This window comes from Podospora pseudopauciseta, chromosome 4, assembly GCF_035222475.1.
Source record: "Podospora pseudopauciseta strain CBS 411.78 chromosome 4, whole genome shotgun sequence".
NCBI classification, from domain to species: Eukaryota; Fungi; Ascomycota; class Sordariomycetes; order Sordariales; family Podosporaceae; genus Podospora; species Podospora pseudopauciseta.
This window is the reverse complement of record NC_085894.1, coordinates 259,013-276,785: the sequence shown is the minus strand read 5'-3', so window position 1 is coordinate 276,785 and position 17,773 is coordinate 259,013. Positions and strand designations below refer to the sequence as shown.

The 17,773-nt window shown below is 52.1% G+C and overlaps 5 protein-coding genes across 5 annotated transcripts; 1 reads left to right on the top strand and 4 right to left on the bottom strand.

Annotated features, from left to right (window-relative positions):
- Nucleotides 1–898: 898 nt before the first annotated feature.
- On the bottom strand, nucleotides 899–3,847 carry QC763_400850 (uncharacterized protein; the record flags this gene model as incomplete). The annotated part of the gene is made up of 6 exons (XM_062911702.1): nucleotides 3,589–3,847; nucleotides 2,916–3,539; nucleotides 2,355–2,788; nucleotides 1,638–2,295; nucleotides 1,233–1,587; nucleotides 899–1,175 (listed from the first exon to the last, which is right to left on the bottom strand). Exons 3-6 carry the CDS (start codon nucleotides 2,637–2,639, stop codon nucleotides 899–901), a joined length of 1,575 nt encoding a protein of 524 aa, XP_062765279.1. The 5' UTR covers nucleotides 2,640–2,788; nucleotides 2,916–3,539; nucleotides 3,589–3,847.
- QC763_400840 (uncharacterized protein) lies at nucleotides 3,410–6,381 on the top strand. Its single transcript, XM_062911701.1, has 3 exons — nucleotides 3,410–4,421; nucleotides 4,562–5,756; nucleotides 5,837–6,381. The coding sequence occupies exons 1-3, from the start codon at nucleotides 4,175–4,177 to the stop codon at nucleotides 6,303–6,305; spliced, it is 1,911 nt and encodes a 636-aa protein (XP_062765278.1). The 5' UTR covers nucleotides 3,410–4,174; the 3' UTR covers nucleotides 6,306–6,381.
- Nucleotides 6,382–6,672: 291 nt separating this feature from the next.
- QC763_400835 (uncharacterized protein) lies at nucleotides 6,673–8,389 on the bottom strand. Its single transcript, XM_062911700.1, has 2 exons — nucleotides 7,780–8,389; nucleotides 6,673–7,701 (listed from the first exon to the last, which is right to left on the bottom strand). Exons 1-2 carry the CDS (start codon nucleotides 7,952–7,954, stop codon nucleotides 6,842–6,844), a joined length of 1,035 nt encoding a protein of 344 aa, XP_062765277.1. The 5' UTR covers nucleotides 7,955–8,389; the 3' UTR covers nucleotides 6,673–6,841.
- Nucleotides 8,390–9,511: 1,122 nt separating this feature from the next.
- Nucleotides 9,512–12,019, bottom strand: QC763_0061080 (uncharacterized protein; the record flags this gene model as incomplete). Its single annotated transcript, XM_062905853.1, has 5 exons — nucleotides 9,512–9,997; nucleotides 10,187–11,362; nucleotides 11,417–11,540; nucleotides 11,599–11,881; nucleotides 12,013–12,019. 5 exons carry the CDS (start codon nucleotides 12,017–12,019, stop codon nucleotides 9,512–9,514), a joined length of 2,076 nt encoding a protein of 691 aa, XP_062765276.1.
- A 4,348-nt stretch (nucleotides 12,020–16,367) lies between these two features.
- QC763_400830 (uncharacterized protein) lies at nucleotides 16,368–17,273 on the bottom strand (the record flags this gene model as incomplete). The annotated part of the gene is made up of 1 exon (XM_062911699.1): nucleotides 16,368–17,273. One exon carries the CDS (start codon nucleotides 17,271–17,273, stop codon nucleotides 16,368–16,370), a length of 906 nt encoding a protein of 301 aa, XP_062765275.1.
- Between the last annotated feature and the right edge of the window lie 500 nt (nucleotides 17,274–17,773).

The following is a 17,773-nucleotide window of genomic DNA, read 5'->3' as shown; positions in this document are numbered from 1 at the left end:
AACAAGACAGTATGATGGGAACAAAGCCTTGGTGCAAAGCAATTTTTCAAACAGAGGCCGAACCAGCTACACGCCCAAACTCAATGGTCAATTCGGTCAATAAATGGAAGCCAGTCTTTCTTATATAGTACATGTATATAGCACCATACCTGCGATGATCATCACAGACTCCACTCTGTTGCATTCGGCTGTGTTTCCCGACAATGCCTTGTCTACAGTGACGCGTTGGTCTACATTCACCGGAAACCTTCTATACGATTTATACGAGTCTTCTCAGCAACTAGCCAAACCCTGTTATAAGTACCAGCTGCGCCACGCCTCGAGGTCAGCAAAGCCTTGCCAGGCTTATCAGTCTCGACCAATCTCCTGGAACTCATTACCTCACCTCGTCCTTTCGGGGAATACCCGCTTACTCACCCCTGTCAAATCAATCCAGGATCTTTGCAGGTTGAAAAACATATACAATCCAGTGTACTGCAGATCCCAAAGATCCTCCCCAACCAGCACCCCCAACCTCAAAAACCCCAACCAAGTCACAGACCTGCTGACGCCGCTTTTCCACCTCACCCATCGCCAGGTGTACTTTCACCTTCCTAATCGGGAGGGGTCAATGTCTCTTCGTAAACCAATCCAATTAAGCAACCTAGTTGTAAGTTGTGCCATGCATAAACCATTTGCACACTCATCAGTCAATTTTCTTCACCGAGCACACCCATTCCAAGACATTTCACACACCCAATGGTCTCATCACTGTCTGTGATATACTCCCAATGCAATGGTAAAGACTTAATTTTCTTATTTCACCCCACCCAATTAAAGAAAAAATCCAAAATGCTACACCAAAAAAATAAACGCCCGAGTTACCCCCCTACCTGCCATACCACCCAATGCAGTCAGTCTACTTCGAATACATGAAATCCGGATGTCCATCAAACACCTCCTCCACCGTCTTCTGCCTCAGCATCCGCGCCTCCACCGTGTCCTTATTCGCCAGCTTCCGCGCGTTTTGTCGATCCAGGTAAAAGAAGAACAGAATAGTCGTGCAGGTCGCAATGAGCGCTGATCCCATGGCCAGTGACTTCCCAAGGTAGTAATCAGGCTTGTTGTTGAAGGAGAAAGAAACGCCGATGGCGCCTAGGTGGCCGATCATGTTGACTATGGCTAGTGTTCCCGCTCTGTTGTTCATGTTAGTGACTGTCTCCGAAAAAGGGGGTTGCGGGGGGGGGTTGTACTTCTTCGTGTAGCCCAGGACATTGTTATTCATCCATGCCAACATAACAATCACACATGGTGACGACCCAATGCCGACAAAGTATGTGCCCGCGTAGGAGAGCTGTTGGTTCTTGCTGAGGATGAGAACAAGCCATCCTGCCGCGGCAACGAGTAGCCCGACGATAACAAAGATGCCCCTCATGCGGAAGCGATCGGAAAGGTACCCGCACGCAATTGCCGACACTCCCGCGCAGACATAGACAGGAATGGACATGATTTGGGCTTCGTTGGGGGTGTACCCGTTGAGGTTGAGCAGCACAGGCAAGAACTGGCCCCATGCTGCTTGACTGATGGCAGCGGCGAGGTTGATGACACCTGTGCTTTAGTCAGTAGTCTTCCTCCTGTTAATCATCAGGAAAACTCACAATAAAACCACGTCTTCGGATCCCTAACCGTCGCCTTCAGCTGCCCCAAACTAATCTTCGTGTTCGGGATATTATACGCCTCCTTCGTCCTCCTCAGCGCAATCTTCTTCTCCTCCTCGGTAAACCACCTCTTCACCTTCTCCGGCGTGTTGGGCAGGATGAAAAAGATGAGCACCCCAAACCCAACAGACGCCACACCCTCGATAAGGAAAATCCACCGCCAGGCCCTCCGACCGTGGGCACCCTCCATGGTCGTCTGAATGGAATACGCTATCAAGCCATTCATGCTCCCGGCCAGGCTCGTCATGGACATGAAGATTGCGCCGCGGGTGGCGAGCTCGTGGGGCTTGTACCAAAAAGTAAGGTACAACGGGGCGCCTTGGATGAATGCTTCGAAGCAACCGACTACTATGCGGAGACCGGCGATGGTTTGCCAGGTGTTTGCTTCTGTCATGATGGCGGTGGCACCGCCCCAGATGACCAATGCAGTGCCCAGTTGGATAGGGGGCGTCAACAGCCTGACCATGATGGAGCCGGGAAGCTGGAAGGCCAAGAAACCAATGTAGAAGAAGGCCACGCAGAAACTGAGCTCTGCGGCGGTCAAGTTCAGATCGGCTGTCATGCCGGCCACGGCCGCATTGCCAACATCGCTTCGGTCCTGACAACGACGTTAGCTTTGGGGAGAGCGAAAAACGGAAGGATGGCCGGGCGACTTACCAGTGCAGCGAGAAAGTAAATGGATGCAATTAAAGGTAAGATAATAAAGTCAATCTTGAGAAGGAACCTCTTTTCGGCTTTCCTTTCCTCTGCGGTCAAGGACATCTCGCGATGGGCATACAGTCCGTTAGAGTGGTCGCCATCCTCGCTATGGCTGGCGTCAACGTCAAGACGGTCGCTGGCCTCGCCATCGCCTGGATCGCTTGAGACTCCAGCCTTTGAAAAGCTTTTATCGTCCCCAAGTCCTAGACTTGAGCCGACGGGGGTCACGGGCGATTGCGCCATGTCTTGCTGCTGTTTGTCGAGCCACTTCAGTTGCTTCTAGCCAAGATACTACTATGACTGCTCAAGTGCCGAGGTCGAGGCATATAACTACAGTCAAGACAATGATCGGCGATGAACCTAGGAATGTCTCAAAGACAGGATGATGATCCCTAGGAGATATCGTCAGCGTCGCCATCGAGTAGTATACGGTTGTAATTCGCGGGGGGGCAAGGGAGGGTGACGTTCTACATACTCCGGGTTGGAGAAAGACGCAAGGGATAGTGAAATCATACTTACTTCACCTAGCCCGCCCGTCGTGCCTACTGGTCCCGTGGTTCCCTATCTTGGGGATGACCTCAAGCGGAAGTGAGGAACGTTGCTTGCGTGGCAGCAGCAACAGGAAGCGCCAACCTCAACATGAAACGAGCGGGGAGTCGTTGACGACGTGGGATGGGAAGAGATGAACAACTTGTGATACCTGCCAGATTCAAAGGGATGGTTGGCATTCCGAGGACCCAAAGTTGGCCAGAGGTGCATATGGTGTGCGGGGGAGGATGGCCGGGGAAGAGGTAGGTAGGTATATGATGGAACAATGAACTTGAAGTTTCCATGTCAGGTGTGATCGCCAGCCGTGTCCCAGCCAACCAATTCAGGGGACTTTTTATGCTCCCGCTAGGTAGCTGGCTAGGTACCCGCCGCGCGAAATATTAGGGACGGGCTCGCCTACCAAGGCCGAGGATCCAGCACTGTGACCCCTCCCCATGCACTCTGGGTAGCACTTTCCCATTAATATTTCGGCATCCATTGGCTGTATGTCACCTAGTCACCCATTTTTACTGCTGACTGTACAGAACTGCACAAGCCGTCAGACTGCAAGTCCGAGGCGCGTCCAGCATTTCTCACACACATTCCGAACTGTCTCTACACCGAGTCAGATTCCGGCACTTGCATAACCTTATTATTATTACACTTACTCATAAACACCATATACTCGGTATCTCGCTCTGTTCGTCTTCTCCCTCATCTCCCCAGCCTGGAAACCATCTATTTTGTCGAGTTGGACCCTGCAACGAGGGACGAAATATATTGAGCAAACACGATATCAGAGACACGGAGCCTCGGGTGAGTTTTTAACGTCCGGCTCCTGTCCAAGCAACATCACCTTGTTTTTATGGGATCATCCCTCACTTAATGCAAATTGCCGTCATGTTGTGTCTATCAACTTACTCTTGCTAATCGGTACCGTCCAAGAGGATAGGGAGGGACAGCCGCCATCTATAAAGGGGGGTGCTTGGGCTTGGGACGCGTACACACTCATCATGCATGCAAAGTCTCTCGCGACAGGTCTTGTCTTGTGGCACAGTGGCAGCCGAAAGATTCCAAGATCGCCATTTGATTCAGTGTGACTCAGTACCACCCTCCCCCCGCTGCCTGTCGATCAGACCCTGGTAGAGCACGGCCATTATCTCTTTCCCATATCAGCCAAGCATCACCACCACCACCACCACCACCACCTCTGGTTCGATACCAAACGACATCATCAACAAAGCCAGAACATGGCGGTAAAGGACGAACTCAGGATCCTCACGCCAATTGGCATGCTGGGGTACTCCTTCGACGAGCACCTGTACTGGACCGAGATAGAGAACGGCGTCGACGCCATCATCCTCGACAGTGGCTCTACAGACAGTGGGCCCTCGCGCCTGGCCTTGGGACTGACGTCTGCTTCGCGTGAGGCATATGAGCGGGACCTCAAGCTTCTTGTCACCGCCAGCGCGAACAAACACATCCCCGTTCTTATCGGTACGTATCGTTTGTTTCACGCTCTTGGTGCGGCCCGCGTCGTACGGGGGGCGCTGGAATGTCAGACGGATAGGTACTTGGGGGGCGTCCACACCGACATTAGCTCGCGGAGAAATGATGACTAATCAATCTTCTCATAGGCTCTGCCGGAGGCGACGGAACAAATGCCCACGTGCAGCTTCTTGTCGACATCGTCAACGAGGTTGTCGAAAGGGAAAAGTATCGCCAACTGAAGATCGTCACCATTCACTCCGAGATTACCAAGTCCGAGGTACGAGCTAGTCTTGGCCGAGGTGAAATCACGCCGTGCGGTGGAGGTGTCCCGGAGCTCCTGTCTTCGGACATTGACGATGCCGTGGTCATCGTTGCCCAGATGGGCCTTGAGCCCTGGGTACAGGCCATGCGGGACTATCCTGACTTCGACATCATCATCGCAGGTCGATCCTATGATCCGGCGCCTTACGCGGCCTTTTGTGTGCACAATGGCTTCCCGGATCTTGGTCTTGCTCACCACATGGGCAAAATCATGGAATGCGGTGCTGTCTGCGCGACGCCAAAGAGTGCCGAGGCTTTGGCTATTGTTCGACAGGATTGCTTTGAAATCCGGCCCCTGAATCCGGTAGCCAAGTGCACACCTCTTTCTGTGGCGGCGCACACCATGTATGAGAAGCCCCGGCCTGACCTCCTTGCCGGACCGGGCGGGATTCTTGACGTCCGCGACTCGACGTACACACAGCTCCCTGACGGCCGGACGATCCGTGTAACCGGATCCAAATTCATCCCCTTTTCGCCCGACCAGTCCTCACCGGAGCCAAGCGTCAGCAACACAAAGTACACCATCAAGCTCGAAGCGGCCAAGGTGACTGGTCACCTCGCCATCTTCATCGGCGGCATCCGCGACCCCATCATGCAGTCCCAGCTCAACGATTTGTTGGTGCCCATGATCAAGAAGCGCCTGCATCAAGTCTACACCTTTGACTTTGACCTCAGCTTCAAATTCTACGGCCAGACACCCCTCATACCCGGCATCGCCCCTCAGCCAGCACACTTCCCCACCGAGATTGGTGTGCTGGGTAAAGTCCTGGCACAAACACCGGCGCAAGCCAAGGCTGTGGCAAACCTGGCAAAGGTATACTTTGTCCACGCCCCCTACCCAGGGCAGGTAGCCACAGCAGGGAACTTTGCCATGCCGCTCGCCCCGTGTGACATCTCTGTCGGGCCGGCGACGCAGTTTTGCATGTACCATCTCATGGAGATCGACGACCCCGTGGTGCCATTCCCCATCTCTGTGCAGACTGTCGGGAGGGTGCTCGCCCCTGAGGAGATTCAAACAAAGTATGTTATGTTTTGTCCCCTCTTTCGTTTACTTTGAAATCTCCACTTTTTCTGTTGCTAACCCCCTTTTTTATTCCCAGCGGGACCCACCCAAAAGAGATCTCCCCCCTTGAAAAGCTCAAGTCTTCCCGGCCGTTGTTCCCGCCTTCTTTGGTTGCGCCGGAATTGACGTGTTTTCCGAAATCGGCGCTTCCGTCTTCGGTGCCGTTGTATAAGCTGGCCAAGACGCTCAGGACGAAGAACGCGGGCCCGTATTCGGTCACGTTGGACATCTTGTTTCCGACACGGGAGGTGTTTGAGCTGGTGGTGGAGTCGGGGGTTTTGACGAGGGGGGGGTTGGCGGAGATGTATGGGATTGGGAAGGAGGATATTACAGAGTTTATGTTTTGGGAACCGGCGCTGGCGTTCAAGGCCACGTGGCCTAGGAGGAGGGTGAGTGGGAGTTGGGATGATGATGATGTTCATGCTAGTGGGGGGCATGTGGGGGTTATGGGGATTGAGGTGGTGGTTCCGGCCGGTTTTTCTCTCAACGGTGAGGCTTGGTTATGATTTATGACTGGCGATGATGTGATGAAGGACGAGTGGAAATGTGTGATACCCTGGGATAATGGATTGTTGTGTGTGTAGGGAGGGGGGGCTCTGCTTAGTTATGATCAGGTTTGGATCTTGTTTAGTAGCCTCGAAAGGCATCTCTCAATAAGAATGATGACTCTACAAAAACATGCCGTAGGAAATTCTGGAGACAGGTCCACAGATTGATTGGGTATCGATCTCGAACAAATGGTTTATGCGCCTACAAATGCTTTGGGTAACCAGCTCGAGACTTTCAGCTGCTGCAACAGCTTCCATGTCTCAATCTCCACTCCCACCACCAGTTTTCTTCACCTGTCCGCAAAAAAGGGCCGACGTCAGCATCAACAAACATACCTGAAATGTGGTTCCAAGTCTGATTGTCTGCAATCAGTTTAGCTTCTTTATAGTTGTACAGACAGTCACAAAAGTTACTCTTCCCAACCAAGAAAGATCCTTCTTGTATATATCTTTTCTCCTTCTCCCTCCCCTTCCCGCTAACCCCCGACCCTAAACTAGGTAGGCAACTGCACCGAAAACCTCTCATCAGCCGGCAACTCGCTCTTTTGCCCCGGGCTCTGCCCCCCACCCACCGTCGTTCCGGGTAACTCCCCAGGAGCAGCATTATGCGCATAATACAAACCACTGTTAAACGGCGGCGGCGGACTCGGGTGCACAGCCGTCGCCGAGCTGACAGTCATGGCATCCTGCTGTGAGTAATGGCTTTGGCTGAAGCCACCGGGAGAACCCACACCCACCATCCCAGGGTGATGCCCACCGCCATGGATACTGTTATAATGCCCAATCTCCAACTCCTTTTGTCTCCGACGCTTGCGGCGGCAGAGGACGATTGCCCAGCCTAGGATCAACAGGAGGAGGATACCACCTATCGCTGCGCCGACGCCGATCCCCGCTTTGGCTCCGGGGGAGAGACCTCCCGATTCGGGAGAGGCGGCGGAGGAGGAGGTGGACGATTTACCCGTGTAGGTTGGGACGACGCCGCGGGTTTTGCCGGGGGTGTACCCCGCTGCTGGCGCGGTGGGGGGCACGTAGTTGTTTTGCCAGAAGATGGACGACCCCGGGATGGTGGGTAGGCTGGCGTAGGCGGCGAGGGAGGAGGAGCCGGGGTAGAGGATCTGGTCTTTGTTGCAATAGGGGGTGCAGGCGTCGAGGGAGAGCTTCACCAGTTCGGTGGAGTTGTCGGGGACCTTGCAGCCGGTCCAGTTGGTCGTGTCGGGGCTGGAGGCGGCGTTGAGGTTTTTGCAGGCTTGGTTGATGGCGACCCATTCTTGGGAGTGGAAGGGGTCGCGCTTGTAGAGGCAGTTGGGGTCGGTGAAGGAGGGGTCGGTGCAGCCTGCCACGTAGGTGTTTCCGGCTGGTTTTTGTTTTGTGTCAGTATTAAAGGGGAGGGGAGGGGAGAGGAGAGGAGAGACGGACAAAAGAGATGACATACAGGTCTTGTCCCAGCAGGCATTGGCTTCACCTAGCGATAGACAAAAACTGCCCGTGTGGCAGCATGGCCATACTTGGAGCGCCTCGTTACCACATGGGATAAAATCCCCCTTTGTCGGGGTGTCCTCCGTGTAATAGCAGGTGCCGTTGGAGATGTTTGGGTTATACACAGCCATGTCGACATCGGCCCGAATGAAAGCGGGCTTCCTCGGCGAGGTATCGGATGAGCATGTAAACAGAGGGTAAAAAGGAATATGACGAGAAGGGAAGAAACGAAACCAGTTGCAAGTTCAGTCGAGTCCGGGGGGTTAAGGGCGGGCAAAGCAGGAACATATTACCACATACTAAAGGCGACCGGGGCCACCGAGGGAAATCAGCGGACCGCCCTCCCGGGTTCATATGCAACAGACGTACTCGGAGTCTGCCGTGACGAACAGCGTCCAATGATCGATTGGCCTGGTATGAGCTGAAACTGCACGATATGCCGAACTACCTATGGAATGACCCGAAAGCCCTGCCCACACCGACAAGAGAAGGGGCCAGAGGGAGGGGGAGATCTTCCGTCGTATTTGGGCTGAGTACGACCGATAATGTGAAGAAGCACACCTCGCATTGGCGCAGGTGGTAAGCCACTTCCGAAGGCTGGGTAAAGTCTAGAACCGGCAGTAAATCCTCCACGGCATGCGCCACCACGGGGGTTACACCGGCGCTTGTGTCACAATAATACGGATGATCATCAGGAATTTTATACAAGACTGAGACCAGACCCCGCGTCCTGGTGTTAAAGCTGCCACGCAGCCAACATTGGGCACAGACAGAATCAGAGACAAAAAAGGGTCATTTGAAACAAGGCTTCATGACTCTTTTGGAAGCTATCCGTGGGGAACTGAGCTCTCAACGGTGATGGCAGTGATGCTCTGGTGTGACAGCATTGCATCCGTCTGCACGTTTCTCCACGGAGTCTCTTGTCAGTGAAACAAGGCCGCTTCGTTGTGCAGCCAGTCAGGTGGCGCTGTCAAACAATCACAAGGTGGAAAATACTGTGGCTTTCCAAGTTGTCCAAAAGCGTGAAAGAGAGTACTATTTCTGCGTGGCCATTATGAGAAACAACACACCATCTTCATCACGACAACCACCAGTAAGGATTTGCCAACAGGAGCTGTCAAAGAATTGAGAAGAGCCCACGGAAATCATGCAATGAGAGAAGAGATGGCTGCAGATGTCATCACCGGGCCTCACATAGCGTCGATCTTTTTTGCAGCCGACCGGCCCCAAGACCAGACCATAGCACAGGACGGACGACAAGGCCTCAGAAGAAAGTTAATGTGCTTTGAATAGGTAGGTTAATTCACTAAGTTGGATCATGCCTTTAATACAGCCTGGGAGTCAAGGCATGTCCCATCACTTGTCAAACCCCCGGTCCATATTGGAGGTCCAGCCCTCATTATACCTACCTGGTTACCATCATAAATGAAGAATCCACAGTCCCAGCCAATATTGCCAGCCCTTTATCCATCAGAGCCCCCACATCCTTATTCTTTCATCCTCCAAGCCTCGCCTTCTTCCGCCTTAGCGTCTCTGCCCCATGATGAACAAATGAAGTCTACTTAAGGTATGTACAGTTAGCCAAGAGTAAGTCTAAGACCTAGACAGCGGCGCCGGCCTTGTGGGGATTGGGGGTTTAAGTGCAGTTACCATTAACCAGTGTGATTGTCCCAAGTCGCGCACCAAATCTATGATTCCTCTTCCATCGCCATATCCATCCAAGTGTCTGTGATATCCTGTTGTGGGTGGAATGTGGTTCTATCGTAGATATCCATGTTCATGAAATGCGTTTCGCAGACATCTCCGGCAGTAGGTGTGGGGAATCCCGCACACAAGAACCATCCGCAACACGTCGAATACTCTTTCAGCATGTCCCTTTCCACTAACGGTGTTTTGAACGTGGCAGATTTTCCTTCCAACCAGTCGTTTAGAGCAGTCATCGAAAAGTTCTCTGACATCCAGCCATCCCCGATTTTAATGCGGCGGTAGGTGAGCAGCTCGGCTTGGATAGTCGCCCAGAGGAGGGCCAGCTTGGGTTTTGGTCGGGGCCACTTAAGCCATTCGTCGTGCAACTCTGCTCCGATAATGCGCTCCTCTAGCTGACAAACTGGGTGATGGGGCTCAGATATCGATTCCTCATCGGACTCGGAGCTGTCGTCGACAGCTGCGGTGGGGTGTTGATGTGAAGTTGGACTAGCTGCTTCGAAATCATCAAGAAATGGGTGATGAAAGTCTTGATCAAAACTTGCATCGAAATATGATACATTTTGACTGTTGGCGGCGTTGTAATGATTTTCGTCGAGCTGTCCTTGCATCAAGCTTCCAACAGAGGTCCTTCGTGGCGTTGGCTGGTGATCGTTTTCCCGGTCGCGATGCATCCGGAAAATCTCCGTGATGCAGAGCCAGCCAGTGTGGCACTTTGATGTCCAAGTTTGTTGGAGGGACACCGGGACTGCTTCCATTAAATCCAATGCATCTAGTGGCCTATGATGACATCGGTCTGGTTCGGCTGTTCCCAGGATGTCTTCCACAGACATGTTCGTCTTCAGTAGCGGATCAGCCCCAATACTCATCAGACAGACCAAAATTGCAAGAGGTCCAAATAGTGTCTCTCCTGACATTCCCCGATGCGCAAGGTAGAAGGTCACAACGACAAGAGCATGAAGCGGTCCAAGTTTTAGTTGCAACCCACAGTGCCCACAACGTCGGACAAATAGGCCACTAAGAGCATTGATATCTGGGGACAATGATGACCCGTATATTGCGATGCTACTGTGGCATATTGCTTGTATGGCGGTATGGCAGAATGCGTGCTTCCAGTCATTCGGGATTCGGGAGTATCCGCTGCAGAAGAGGGCTCGGATGACAGGAGAATCAGCGTCCCATCTTCCGCAGTTGTTCTTTTCTTCCCCCGGAAATCGATGCGGTGGGTTAAAGGCATTGCTGACTTCCTCAGGGTAGACACTGGTGTGTGAGCGAAGAATGTTGATCATGAATTTGTCGAGGAGGGTGTGGTCCAGATCGTCTAGGGGGTAGTTTCGAAGGTACATCCAAGGTAACATTGAGATTAGCTCAGCGATCATACGGCAGCCGGTGTTTGCGCCGTCCAAGAAGGTAGCAGCGAGGTGGATTGGGTGGATATCAGCAATCTTTTCTGGTAACGCCTCCTCTTTTTCCCAGAGAGTGACCAACAGCTCAACATTGCCAGACATGATTGCCATTTTCCAAGCATCCAATTCGACTGCCTTTGAATGCTGCCGCACAGATTCTGTGATCAATTGAGTGGAAAGGGGGAGTGTGTCGGATGGAATGCGGGAAAAGGAGCCATGGGTGATCGACTCATGTATGACCTCGGTATATGAGGAACCAGGATCCGATGGCCATTCCTGCCAGAAGTTGAGGCTGTTGGGATCGAGGTCGTCTCGCTCAGCGTCAGGATTCGAGTCAGGAATGTCGGGGATGTGCTCATAGTTTATACGCGGGACATATATCAACCAGCGACAAAGTTGGGATGGCGCTTGCAGTGCCTCCAGCCTCCTCTGAAGTGGCCCGGATGGCGGCGACATAGCAGTGATGTCCATCGGACCGGAAGCATCAGATGAGCCAAGTGTAAGCGCAGATATCACTGCAGGCGTCCAGCGCCTTGGCCCTTTGCCCCAATATTTTGCAGTGACAAACGAGTACATATAGAAGTCGTGGAAGTAGTCTGTCAAGGTGCTGGAATTGGTTAGAATGCTAGGCATTGTTACCATTGGACGACAAAAGCGAATCTTACATTCGGTCTTCTCTGCTAGAGATGGTTAACAGCTCCCTGTGGCGCCCCTGTAAAAGGAGACTAGAGCGATCCAGAGCTCTTTTATGATGTACGAGTTTGGTTGTTGGCGATGGGTCCGATGTTTGATGCGCAGACGATGCAGCTCCCGGGCTGGGAATGTTGAGGTAAGGAGGGGTGGTGCCAGCAGGGCCGAATGGAGATGCCTGATCATGGCATTTGCCAAACGCCTTGACATATGCCACGTAGGGTAGGTTCCATGATGTCAATCTGTAGCTGATGATCAGTAATGATCTCCACGCACAGAGTTGTTGATGGATGACCTACACCCCTGGTGCTATGGACACCGTTCCATTCGGGTACAGATCGCGGATTTGATCACTCAGGTATCTTTTCAGCTGCTTTTTGTCGACACCCCTGCCATTGATAAACTTCACGTCTGAGGTGCTGACCAGAGAGTGGGAGCGCTTTCCGAGAGCTGTCGTGATCTCTTTCTTTTCGCTGGTGAAAGTTCGTTTGCGAACATCCCATTTTCTGAACCGTGCCCGATATTGGTGTACTCTGTAACATAGAGAGGTTAGAAGTAAGAAAAACATGAGTATCATTGCACCTATCGGAGGGGGGAGAAGTACTGACAGGCCACGGAAATCGTAATTGTCTTGCATGAACTCAGCCACTTGGGCAATAGTCAAGGACTTGCCATCATTGTTGCGCGCCTCAAGGTAAAGAGCGACGATGACATGTCTTAGACATTCCCAGCGTTGCTCGTAGGGGACACTACGGAACTTTGCGTCCTCGGACTGGGGAAGGAGTTCGTTGATGTTCATTGATGACTGTTGTGTCTTTTCGAGGTTGAGAATCGGAGAGGGTAGGGGAGTGTCGCGGAGAGGTTCGCGGTATTAATTAAGCCTGCAGGTACAGCGCGGGCCACGCTCCTCTGAACAAGGCGACTGAATGCTTCCATTGTGCAGAAAGCCTCGCTTCCTTCCATTTCAGATGTCAAGTTACACAACCGAGCTTGGGCAATACCCGTAACACGTCAGATGGCTACTGACCCACTTTAGAAAAGAGCACCCGCCAACCAGAGCCCCGACGAGAGGCTGCTAAGCACTGCCAAGAGATGCTGCATGTGCCACAAATCTCAAGTGGAGCCTCTACAAAAGATGATGGACCACTCAGAAGGTGTACCTAGTCAGAGACCCTGGCCCCAGTGGTCGGCATATTACCGACATCGACTTACACCCGTTCACGACACCATAGACAGGTACCGACGACCAGGGACTTCGATCGACGGTCTGATGAGATTTCACCACTCAAGGATCCGGGCGTACTTCAGGTTTGGGCACCAAACCTGCTTCAACAACAACATGGAACCGCGCCTCCAACCCCCTGCCGTGCCTCTCATGGTCTTATGACATGATGGGAATGATGTACGACTGTTACATTCGTCCGCTAAAGAGCTAGCTTCCTGCTGGAACCTGGCTCACCGGCATCTTTCATGTTGCCGTTGGCCTCTCTGTGCACTCGGAGCCTGGTCTCGACTGCAAGAAAGCCGGCCGCCGCAACTGTCCGATCATGCTCTCAGATACCTGACTAGGTAGGACTTTTCCTTGCCTGGTAACGCCTGGCACTTTGATACTGGGCACCTCACTCGTATCTACTACAAAGCAAACATGTACCTGTCCCCTTTCTCAGCTTACCCACAGGGCCAGCGAGTGACAAGTCCAAGCCATGTCAGTTACTTCAGCACTCCCGGTCTCAGAAGCCTAGCTTCGACCTCGACTTGCCCAGTATTGCAACGGCGCCGTTCAATTGGTTTGGCTGGCACACCTACCCTGCGCAGAGATGGCACGCTCAACGCATAGGTACTTAAACTCGTGTTTTCCGGACCCGTTGTCCACTCTCCCTCAGTCTTTGTCACTGCATCTTCATAGCAATCCATTTCGCCAGGCTTCTCACGACAAAGCATCCATCATCAAGAGCTAAGCATCAAAGTCTCAACATGCCCAACAAGTAGGTGAATTTGTCTTCGCCTTCGTCTTCATAAAGCAATCACGCCTCTTCTCCCTTCTTCCTCCATCTCTATTTTCTCTCAGTTCATCAGTTCGTCTGCTACCTCCACGTCTATATGTCTTTATTCTAGCATCGTCCATACCAGTCCCTATCCCAATTGTCCAATCTTTGGGGTTTTTGTCCCTAACGTCTCTATATCAGCACAAACAAGCCCAAATCCTCGAGTATCACTGCTCGTCATGGCTCCCCTCCAAGATATTCCGCCTCAATTCGACATGACTCTCATGACGGTTCTGTCGTGGTTAGTTCCGGCGAGCAAGCGTCGAACCAAGCAACACAGCTTCCCAGTCTCCTAGGGATGGGCGCTCAGTTTGAATCGGATGGGTAAGTGACCACTTGTTACCCATGGCCTGAGTAGTGGGCTCTCCAGTTCTTTCTAACATGCGAGTGATACAGACAAATTGTCCTCAACCCTCCTCAAGTAATCCTTGACTCCGACCTCCGTCCGTGAAGGTTATAGTTCTTAGTGGTCCTCTCCTTGGATGAGCGATTACAGGTTCCTCGTCTTCTGGAAGCCAGAATGGGTTTGTTTCAAGGGCAGGAATTGATTCAGGGTTCATTTTCAGATGGCCGGAACGCTCGCAGTTTAAAGTGTGCCGCTTGGAAAGGTGCCAGGTACGCAGTGTACCTAGGTATCATTCACATCTGTGCTTATTCAGTCCTTTCTTGTATTTCAAGACACACAAGCCTTCTATCATGGCGGCCATTTTGCAGGAACAACACATGTGTTTGAAGCTACTGTCGAGTAACAACTCCCTGTTCTTCACGGTTGAGGGAAATATGTTACCGCTTTTGGACTTGGGTGGGGGTGTGTGGTTAGGAGCGCCACCGCCACCCTACCCCCCTGTCAAGACTTAATTTCAGCTTTCAAGTCTTGATTTCGGAGTTGAAATCTGCAATCGAATCGTGATATCTTAGGTATGTAGATAGGCAATGTAGGTTATAAAACGGCGTCCTTTCCCACTTAAGTTTCTGTCACGTCGGTTACCAAGCATCGATTTTAACTAGCACTCATGTCATACTTACCCAGTTCCTTAGCATCGGCTGCTGCTTTCGCGGGCTTAATCACTGCAGTTAAATCAACATGGGAGTTATCTCGTATGATAAAGAAGAAATACGAGAAGCGTATGCTGGAGGATCACAGGGGGGTAGGGTGGCGGTGGCGCTCCTAACACCACACCCCCACCCAAGTCCAAAAGCGGTCACATATTTCCCTCGACCGTGAAGAACAAAAATGGTCACCGCCGCCGAGTTCAACTCCATCTGCGACTCCATGATCATCTACCACATCGACCAAACGGCCATCCCACTCAAAAAAGTGGAAAGGCTGGAGAAATCCATAATCAAATGTAGAGCTTGGCTTACAAGACAGGCTGAGAAAGCTCGGTTATCTGCAACCGACTCCTACTATGATGTCTACATTATTGCGAAGTCGTAAGCGGTAACCGCCAAAGAACTGGAAGAGCTCAGCGCACTTTTGGTATCTCAAAGACCGAAAGCTGGCTACCTACCCACCTATCTAGCACCAGACTAATCTACAACCGTACTGCATTCACCCGGGCCCAAATCGAGATGACAGTTCGACCTGGTGTCAAGTACCACAGCGGAGAGATTGATAAGTGGAAGAGGTTGAGATGTTGAGGAGGCCCTGGCCAAGGGGCGAGAGGCTGAGCGAGGCATTACCCCGACAGGGGGTTAGGGTTATGTGGAGAAATATCAGCAGAGTGTACCTAAGCACCCATCACACCCACCTTTGCCTTCCTGCACCGGCCAGCATGGATATCCCTCTCATCCCACCTCACTCACTTGAGAACAGCACAGAATGATGGTCACCGCCAACCAACTAAACTCACTCTGCGATGTAATGATCACATACCACATCGACCAGAAAGCCACCCCGCTGGAGCGGGTGGAGAAGCTGAAGAAGTTCAGGACCGCGTGCGAGGTTAGGCTCAAAGTAGAGTGCGAGAAATGGCTCCGGGCCGATATAGAGCTTGTTGCTTCACACTAGTAAGTAAAAAAAAAAAAAAAAAAGTTAAAAAAAAAGATCTCTGGTGAGGAACAGCTTTCAAAGAATGTTTGCCATGTTCAAGATGGAAAAAGGCTGACTTTGGGCCAACTTACCTACGTACCGCCTATGCAGCGCTCTGCGGATGGATCACATTGCTTCGTTCACCCAAGCCCAGATCGACAGGACGGTTCGTAATCATCTCGATTATCACAATGGAGAGATTGATAAGTGGAAGAGTTTGAGATGCTGAGGGATTTTTATCATCTCAGTACAAGAGGGACCGGTTAAAGATGGCAACCGAGTTTGGTATGTGGTGCTGAAGGAAGAGGAGAGAATATCCCGTCTCTGAATTTACTTGTACCCCAAGCGGGACAAAATATCACGGTTCCATTATTGTCTAAGTAGGACTGGCGTTTATGATGATTGATGCGCATTTGAAAAACATTACGATATGTGTAACCACTAAAACCAGGGGTATCGTTCTGCCGGGCATGCCTATCGCCATGATCAGTCTCTGGATATAAACAAGTATCCAGTGCCATGCCATGCCACACCATATCCAGTCCCAATGTCCAATTTATGCTCGGAATACTCGGGTGTGCCAGCCCCAAGCTGATATGATAGATGACGAAACCAAAATCCAAGATATGCACCGCGGCAGAGCCATATGTCATGATTCTTCTGTCGTTCATCGTCTTCCAGGATACTGGTACTCGACCCCCTGATGCCAACTCTGCTGACTCCATCCCTGTCTCGTTCTTTGCTGTAGTTGTTGTTGCGCCTGCGGGTGTGATTGGGGACGTGGTTGCTGCTGCTGCTGCTGCTGCTGCTGCGCCTGCGAACCCCTCGGCCTCTGAGCGTTATCCTGCCCCCTAGGCTTATAAACCCTCTTGGCCACATTACTCCTATGCGCAATCCCGCCCTCCTCCAGCTTCACCAGCACCTCGTCCACACTAATTGGCCTCCCCCTTTCCTGCGCATTCTTCATGTGCTTCTCCACGAGATAAACCCCCTCCTCCCGCGTCCTGGTCCAACCGCAGCAGTCAATCTCCAGCATCCAACTCTTCAGCTCTTGGTTTTCATAGTAAGAACTCCCTTCCTGAAAGGCGAGGTTGCTCCCCCCGTTGGCGTTGATATCGTTCGCTGTGTGGCAGGCCGTCTCAGGCAGGTTTTTGCGGGCGCAGTTGGAGCAGATGACCTTGAGTTTATACTCCGGTTTTGTGCGTTTGGATGCCGAAACGGGTGAGGTTACTGGGGCTGTGGTAGAGAGCCGTGAGAATCGTGAATTCGGCTTTGATTCTCGAGATGGTTTCGATTTTGAATTCCCCATACTGCCCCCGTCTTCTTCTGGATAGGTCGATGAAGGTGGAAACGTAGGTGACGGCAGCGAAGCTTCCGTCAAAATCATAGGAGAAATACTCGACAGTCCTTGAAACAGAAATAGACTGCTCCCGAGCCCTGCCGCCATGGCAGTCTTTATTGTGTTGAATGAGTTTGGACACGCAGAGTTGAGATTCGACTCGCCGGTCTCGTGTGGCCGGCACACCCCGCGGGCGGGCTGCCGGGTTGGCTGGGAGCTTGAGAAGGTGAGCATCGCGTGTTACAAGTGAACGTCAGGTCTCCCTCTGAGCTTGTTGGACAAAGACTGAGGTTCGGAAGAAAGAGGTTGAACAAGGTGATGACCGGTGATCTCCCGTGCAGGCCAATGCCCTTGACCCGGGGTTCGGTACCTTTATACAACAAAGAAATGTTTTCAATGAGGGTCTTTGACACAGGGCTTGAGACGGTGGCCGACCCGTCGGTGATATATGCGTATGTGGGCAATACGTGGGTTGGGCGAGACCCGGACCCGGCGGGCGCGCGCGTGGCCTTCCATGTGTGGTTTTGTACTTGAACTGGACAACAGCACCTCCACTTGGTTATGTCATTTGATGCAGTGCCCAGGGAATAAACGGGCAAAAAGGAAAGGGGCTGATTCGTCGGCAGTGGCAGTGAGTACAAGAGTAAATCCGATGGCGGTGCCCGAAATTCCAAAAGATGGTGGTGTGGTCACCATATCTGCTGGGCAACTCTGGGGCGACAAATCTGCACAGC